General features: G+C 33.4%; 1 protein-coding gene across 1 annotated transcript; it reads right to left on the bottom strand.

The window, feature by feature from the left end:
• Nucleotides 1-1,012: 1,012 nt before the first annotated feature.
• LOC139493106 (uncharacterized) lies at nt 1,013-5,465 on the bottom strand. The gene is made up of 3 exons (XM_071281264.1): nt 5,326-5,465; nt 3,637-3,782; nt 1,013-1,306 (listed from the first exon to the last, which is right to left on the bottom strand). The coding sequence occupies exons 1-3, from the start codon at nt 5,463-5,465 to the stop codon at nt 1,230-1,232; spliced, it is 363 nt and encodes a 120-aa protein (XP_071137365.1). The 3' UTR covers nt 1,013-1,229.
• Between the last annotated feature and the right edge of the window lie 3,164 nt (nt 5,466-8,629).

Below are 8,629 nucleotides of genomic sequence, written 5' to 3'. Positions count from 1 at the left end.
GTTATACATTTTAATGCTGTTGATATTTTGTATGTTTAATATGTATGTATATATGTTTATTGTGTTTATTGTATTAATATATGTTGGTCACAAACTGTAAAGTTTATATGACAATAAAATATTTGATTTGATTTGATTTGTTAAAAACTGGTATTTTCAGAGATGATTAATGTGGAGGTAAAATGTGCAAGGTGCATATGTTTACTACAAAATCATAACAAACCACAATTTCAGATTCAGCATGCAGTTAGTATAGTTTGTGCCATGCACAATATGTGTGGTGCATTGGTGTGCAGCTACACATATTTTTCTTTGATTGTTAATCTCCCGAGGTTCTAAAACAATATGGTCTGTATTCACACACAATGCATTATGACAAAGGTGTGAAGCATCTAAATTTTTGGCTAAATCAGTAGATTTCAATTGCAAAATTTTTGCTAAACGTGCAACATTCATTTTAGTACGTTTGGCATTTGGGTATGTGACATTGATCATCCCTAGAATATAATTATTTCTCCTCTGAGTGGCCCCAGTCCAAATAACGCATGCCCCATTTTCTGCCTCTTCACTGTTTATAAGTATAAAATTGGTATATTTTTGATAAAAATCTAAATTATTGGTAGCCATTTTGTATTCTTTTTAATCAAATAGCACTAAAAGAGTGTAACTGACCTCGATTTCAGCAGCTCCCATCCGAAATTGTGATCATTGAACCATGAAACACTCCAACACCTTTGAAATAATAGTTCACAATTTGGGTCAACATTTTTAATTAATTCTCCATAGGCGACAATGGTAACGTTTTCCTCCATTGCTCAGTCCATATCGTTTACTTGAACATGTAGGATGGCTCATATCGAAGCTGATACATTTATACATGTTTGGTTAAATTTTCGGGGTGGCAAGTGAGATTACTTTTTTCGTAAATTGCTGGACCCCGGAAGATGGTGAAAAATGTCACTCTCCACATGAAATAATCCCAAAATTCTGATCATAAAACTCAATAAAAAAATTGTCCTTTCTAATAATTTATTTCAGGTCAAATCTACATATTTCTTTTCTCATCACATCAGCTCTATAAAACAGTTCTTATTGTTCATTTATGTCCATTTTTAAAATCACAGCATCCACAATTGTATCGCGGACTAATATTGTTTTTTAATTACGTCATCTGAGTTCCTCATCTCAAGGTCTATTAGGGACCCTGACCCATATTAGATCAGCAAATGTCAGATTCCACTTGTATTGCAGAATGAATTTCTTCGGTACACCTTTTCGAACAATTCTGTGAAGTTTTTTTCCGCATCTGAAATAAAATAAGTTAATTTTTAGTATTTTTAAGTAAGCATGCTTATTACTGTTCCTTATATCTTTTAGTAGAAAAAAAGCACAAAATCCATATGTTATCAATTCACAATTTAGACATTGATTAAGACTCTTCATAGCTTAAAGTGCCATTTAACAAACCTTCATTACCTAACTGACTTTATAAAAATCATCATGTTTAGATGATGAATCATGAAAATATTGTGTTTTTTACTGTAAATAAGGTAGATTTAAGGATTTTTTCACTCAGAAAATAATGTTTTTGATATTTATTTCTTTCATAGAAGGAATAGAACATTTTTATTTTTTAATAACTGTTAAGATCATTCACAGACAATTCTAAAACAGGTTTTAGTTTTAAAATCCATCAAGTAATAACCATTTTAGAGTTCTTTTTGTGTGAGTGTTCAAATAGGGAAAAATGGTGCTTTTCTTTAGTGAAGATAACATTGTGACGTCATCGCTTTTGTGACGTCATGACTTTATGATGTCATAATTTAGAATTATACAAACATAACAGAGTGTGTATTTATTCAATAATGAAAGGGAAAAGGAAAAGAAACCAATATAAGGTTGGTAACCAAGCCCATCTATTGCGTTGTGTATCCCTAACAACAGATCAAGGTTGTAGTGTTATTAATGGTGTTGCTCCATCTACAGCTCCATCTACACAGGTTTTAAAAAATTTATCTATGCAAGTTTTACCTGCACCACCTAAACTTAAATTTTCTAATTCCACTACAGATTTGACTCCTAAAAACACCACAGAATCTGTCTGGTTACCCCGCCTTACAGAAAAGGAATTTAAGCTGTACTCAAAAGAGAGTTACGATAAAAAATCTTATGTAGCTCCCCAAACTGAAAAATGTGCGACTACAGTCAAACTACTCAGACCGCATAAATTGTCAGATGATTATTTAGATGAATATTTAGAGGAGAAAAGTACTGAAAATAGAACAGTAGATAGAGATCTTAATATTTTAATGATCAATAGTCTTATAATATGTCATTTAAATAAAAGTCCAAAGTGTGTTGTTCCACATTTTGAACTGGTACAAGAGACTCAATGGGGTCTTGGTTGGATTTGGAAAATGAAGTGTACCAAGTGTAAATTTATTTCAGAAAAATATAAACTATTTAGAGAAATTGACACAGGACGTGCTGGTCGCAAGAGTGCTACAATTAACTATGGGTTTCAGACTGGCGTGATAAACTGTAATATTGGTAATGATAGCGCGCGACTACTTTTAACTAGTTCATGTATTCCTCCTATGTCAAAAGGAACAATGCAGAGAATAACAAATACTGTTTGTGACAAGGTTGTAAAACTTGCGGAAAATGAAACCGAACAAGTGGTTGAGAGTTTCAGAAAGAGAAATGAAACCTTAGGGTTAAATAAAAATAGTCCTGTAAAATTACAAATGGATGGTACCTATCAGAGTGTGCATATAAAAAGTAGGCATAAAATGGGACAAAATGCATCACAAGTCATTGGTATTGCCTGTGAAAATGAAACTGACAATCATGATATCATTGGTTTTCACCTTGTAAACAAACTTTGCTGGGTTGGTGCATGGTTACGCGGTAAAGGTTATGACATTGAATGTCCTAATCACGAGTACTGCACATCAAATACAAATAGGTATGATCCTTTGAGTGAGAAGGATCTTGGGTATGAAATAGGTAAAAAAATTGCTAAACTTGATTTACTTGTGGACTATTGTACTACTGATGGGGATGCAAAAAGTGTACAAGGTCTACAAGAAGCAATGCAGGAAATATTTGACCCTTTATGGTCAGTAAATAGACTGGCAGATACTATTCACCGGGGTCAAAGTCAGTTCCGTGAGGTATTGCGAGCAAAATTTAGTGTCGGTATGTTCCCTGGAGCTACAAAGGCCCAGAGGAATGATATTAAAATAGCTTTTGCCAATGATTTAAAATTACGTTCACATGGTATAATGAAATGTTTATTTGCAAAATATAATGGTGACCGACAACAAATTTCAAAATGTTTGCCACGCATTGTTAAGTCTGTTGTGAATTGTTATAGTGGTAATTGTAGCGATACGTGTAGATGGAGCATAACACTATGTAATGGTGGTATAAAAACTAGTTGGTGGTACAAATCTATTAACCTTAGCAGTCATGGTTTACAAAATGGGTCTTTGAAACCAAATAAGACTGACAAATTATTAATAGAATCATTGTTAGAAATGAAACTGTCTCAGACCGCATTAAATCAGATGCAATTTTTCAGCAATACAAATAAGTGTGAGTCCGTCAATAGGACAATTTCTACATACCTACCGAAGAATAAGAATTTTTCTCGCAATGCCTTAGGCCGTGCATCTGCAGCAGTCTTGAAAGTCAATAATAAACGGGATGTTGCATTGGCTAAGACCCTAAAAGCTGTAGGTTGTGGTCTGGGTAGAAAGTCTCGTGCTGTAGTGGCTCTGAAAAAAATACGTAAACGTGAAATATATGATTGTGCATATCAAAAAAGTTTACGTGTCAAATTAAACAGGTTAAAAGCTCGTAAAAAACAGGCTATCGATTTCTTGTTAAACAAGAGTGCGAAACAGGTTGATTAGTGGATATAAAAAACATCAGTTAGAACCAAAGCTATGTCAGAATTCAAGTCCGAAAGAATTCGTTCCACAGCCAGGTTGTAGTTCATGGCCAGATTAACATTTATATTAAAAGGTTACACAATATGGTTTTCTTTCAGCCTTTCAGGAAGCATATGTAGTTATTTATTTATTTATTTATTTACAGAGAATACTAAACATCTAATAATATATTAAAACAAACACTTTTCAGGAATATATGAGCATGATATGAGTTAGTTGTGTTTTTTTTTTAAATTAAAAAGTTTGTTTATTTTAAGTTTGTTATGAAAATGGGATAATGGTCCAAGACACTGAAATAAACCTTGTATCAGGCAAAAAGACCACTTCATATCTCCCAATGCATGCATCCAGCCACAGTACATGCATTTATTGGAAAACGCATACCTTGAAACAAAATTATAAACAAAATAAAACCATGTTAAATGAATATTACAACATTAGGTCATTCACAGTTTGCCTTTGTAACTCGATGTCATATTTGGATTTTTTCCTTTCTGTTATTTTTTCTTTTGTTTTTTGTTTACTTATTTAATTAATGACTGTCATACTTTGTTCATTGATTTGTCTCTATGTTTCACTTTCATTTAGTTCTCTACCGCATGTTTACTTCCTGTGATCACCTGTTGATTGAATGACCCAGTTTTCTGACACAGTAATGAAACCATCAAGAGTTACTCCCCTTGCACTGTAAAAATTAGTAAACACTGGCGAAAAAAAAACCACATAAATGTTTGACTGAGCTTATAATCTTGCATAAACATGTTTGCCATGTTTGTTTCAGTGTCTTGGGGGTATGAGGGTGGGCTTTTTTCCCATTTTCGTTTTTTACTTGTGTTAAAAACTGGTATTTTCAGAGATGATTAATGTGGAGGTAAAATGTGCAAGGTGCATATGTTTACTACAAAATCATAACAAACCACAATTTCAGATTCAGCATGCAGTTAGTATAGTTTGTGCCATGCACAATATGTGTGGTGCATTGGTGTGCAGCTACACATATTTTTCTTTGATTGTTAATCTCCCGAGGTTCTAAAACAATATGGTCTGTATTCACACACAATGCATTATGACAAAGGTGTGAAGCATCTAAATTTTTGGCTAAATCAGTAGATTTCAATTGCAAAATTTTTGCTAAACGTGCAACATTCATTTTAGTACGTTTGGCATTTGGGTATGTGACATTGATCATCCCTAGAATATAATTATTTCTCCTCTGAGTGGCCCCAGTCCAAATAACGCATGCCCCATTTTCTGCCTCTTCACTGTTTATAAGTATAAAATTGGTATATTTTTGATAAAAATCTAAATTATTGGTAGCCATTTTGTATTCTTTTTAATCAAATAGCACTAAAAGAGTGTAACTGACCTCGATTTCAGCAGCTCCCATCCGAAATTGTGATCATTGAACCATGAAACACTCCAACACCTTTGAAATAATAGTTCACAATTTGGGTCAACATTTTTAATTAATTCTCCATAGGCGACAATGGTAACGTTTTCCTCCATTGCTCAGTCCATATCGTTTACTTGAACATGTAGGATGGCTCATATCGAAGCTGATACATTTATACATGTTTGGTTAAATTTTCGGGGTGGCAAGTGAGATTACTTTTTTCGTAAATTGCTGGACCCCGGAAGATGGTGAAAAATGTCACTCTCCACATGAAATAATCCCAAAATTCTGATCATAAAACTCAATAAAAAAATTGTCCTTTCTAATAATTTATTTCAGGTCAAATCTACATATTTCTTTTCTCATCACATCAGCTCTATAAAACAGTTCTTATTGTTCATTTATGTCCATTTTTAAAATCACAGCATCCACAATTGTATCGCGGACTAATATTGTTTTTTAATTACGTCATCTGAGTTCCTCATCTCAAGGTCTATTAGGGACCCTGACCCATATTAGATCAGCAAATGTCAGATTCCACTTGTATTGCAGAATGAATTTCTTCGGTACACCTTTTCGAACAATTCTGTGAAGTTTTTTTCCGCATCTGAAATAAAATAAGTTAATTTTTAGTATTTTTAAGTAAGCATGCTTATTACTGTTCCTTATATCTTTTAGTAGAAAAAAAGCACAAAATCCATATGTTATCAATTCACAATTTAGACATTGATTAAGACTCTTCATAGCTTAAAGTGCCATTTAACAAACCTTCATTACCTAACTGACTTTATAAAAATCATCATGTTTAGATGATGAATCATGAAAATATTGTGTTTTTTACTGTAAATAAGGTAGATTTAAGGATTTTTTCACTCAGAAAATAATGTTTTTGATATTTATTTCTTTCATAGAAGGAATAGAACATTTTTATTTTTTAATAACTGTTAAGATCATTCACAGACAATTCTAAAACAGGTTTTAGTTTTAAAATCCATCAAGTAATAACCATTTTAGAGTTCTTTTTGTGTGAGTGTTCAAATAGGGAAAAATGGTGCTTTTCTTTAGTGAAGATAACATTGTGACGTCATCGCTTTTGTGACGTCATGACTTTATGATGTCATAATTTAGAATTATACAAACATAACAGAGTGTGTATTTATTCAATAATGAAAGGGAAAAGGAAAAGAAACCAATATAAGGTTGGTAACCAAGCCCATCTATTGCGTTGTGTATCCCTAACAACAGATCAAGGTTGTAGTGTTATTAATGGTGTTGCTCCATCTACAGCTCCATCTACACAGGTTTTAAAAAATTTATCTATGCAAGTTTTACCTGCACCACCTAAACTTAAATTTTCTAATTCCACTACAGATTTGACTCCTAAAAACACCACAGAATCTGTCTGGTTACCCCGCCTTACAGAAAAGGAATTTAAGCTGTACTCAAAAGAGAGTTACGATAAAAAATCTTATGTAGCTCCCCAAACTGAAAAATGTGCGACTACAGTCAAACTACTCAGACCGCATAAATTGTCAGATGATTATTTAGATGAATATTTAGAGGAGAAAAGTACTGAAAATAGAACAGTAGATAGAGATCTTAATATTTTAATGATCAATAGTCTTATAATATGTCATTTAAATAAAAGTCCAAAGTGTGTTGTTCCACATTTTGAACTGGTACAAGAGACTCAATGGGGTCTTGGTTGGATTTGGAAAATGAAGTGTACCAAGTGTAAATTTATTTCAGAAAAATATAAACTATTTAGAGAAATTGACACAGGACGTGCTGGTCGCAAGAGTGCTACAATTAACTATGGGTTTCAGACTGGCGTGATAAACTGTAATATTGGTAATGATAGCGCGCGACTACTTTTAACTAGTTCATGTATTCCTCCTATGTCAAAAGGAACAATGCAGAGAATAACAAATACTGTTTGTGACAAGGTTGTAAAACTTGCGGAAAATGAAACCGAACAAGTGGTTGAGAGTTTCAGAAAGAGAAATGAAACCTTAGGGTTAAATAAAAATAGTCCTGTAAAATTACAAATGGATGGTACCTATCAGAGTGTGCATATAAAAAGTAGGCATAAAATGGGACAAAATGCATCACAAGTCATTGGTATTGCCTGTGAAAATGAAACTGACAATCATGATATCATTGGTTTTCACCTTGTAAACAAACTTTGCTGGGTTGGTGCATGGTTACGCGGTAAAGGTTATGACATTGAATGTCCTAATCACGAGTACTGCACATCAAATACAAATAGGTATGATCCTTTGAGTGAGAAGGATCTTGGGTATGAAATAGGTAAAAAAATTGCTAAACTTGATTTACTTGTGGACTATTGTACTACTGATGGGGATGCAAAAAGTGTACAAGGTCTACAAGAAGCAATGCAGGAAATATTTGACCCTTTATGGTCAGTAAATAGACTGGCAGATACTATTCACCGGGGTCAAAGTCAGTTCCGTGAGGTATTGCGAGCAAAATTTAGTGTCGGTATGTTCCCTGGAGCTACAAAGGCCCAGAGGAATGATATTAAAATAGCTTTTGCCAATGATTTAAAATTACGTTCACATGGTATAATGAAATGTTTATTTGCAAAATATAATGGTGACCGACAACAAATTTCAAAATGTTTGCCACGCATTGTTAAGTCTGTTGTGAATTGTTATAGTGGTAATTGTAGCGATACGTGTAGATGGAGCATAACACTATGTAATGGTGGTATAAAAACTAGTTGGTGGTACAAATCTATTAACCTTAGCAGTCATGGTTTACAAAATGGGTCTTTGAAACCAAATAAGACTGACAAATTATTAATAGAATCATTGTTAGAAATGAAACTGTCTCAGACCGCATTAAATCAGATGCAATTTTTCAGCAATACAAATAAGTGTGAGTCCGTCAATAGGACAATTTCTACATACCTACCGAAGAATAAGAATTTTTCTCGCAATGCCTTAGGCCGTGCATCTGCAGCAGTCTTGAAAGTCAATAATAAACGGGATGTTGCATTGGCTAAGACCCTAAAAGCTGTAGGTTGTGGTCTGGGTAGAAAGTCTCGTGCTGTAGTGGCTCTGAAAAAAATACGTAAACGTGAAATATATGATTGTGCATATCAAAAAAGTTTACGTGTCAAATTAAACAGGTTAAAAGCTCGTAAAAAACAGGCTATCGATTTCTTGTTAAACAAGAGAGTGCGAAACAGGTTGATTAGTGGATATAAAAAACATCAGTTAGAACCAAAGCTATGTCAGAATTCAAGTCCGAA

This window comes from Mytilus edulis, chromosome 10 (genome assembly GCF_963676685.1).
Source record: "Mytilus edulis chromosome 10, xbMytEdul2.2, whole genome shotgun sequence".
Classification (NCBI taxonomy): Eukaryota; Metazoa; Mollusca; class Bivalvia; order Mytilida; family Mytilidae; genus Mytilus; species Mytilus edulis.
The sequence above is the reverse complement of the archived record's forward strand: the minus strand, read 5'-3'. Positions and strand labels throughout refer to the sequence as shown.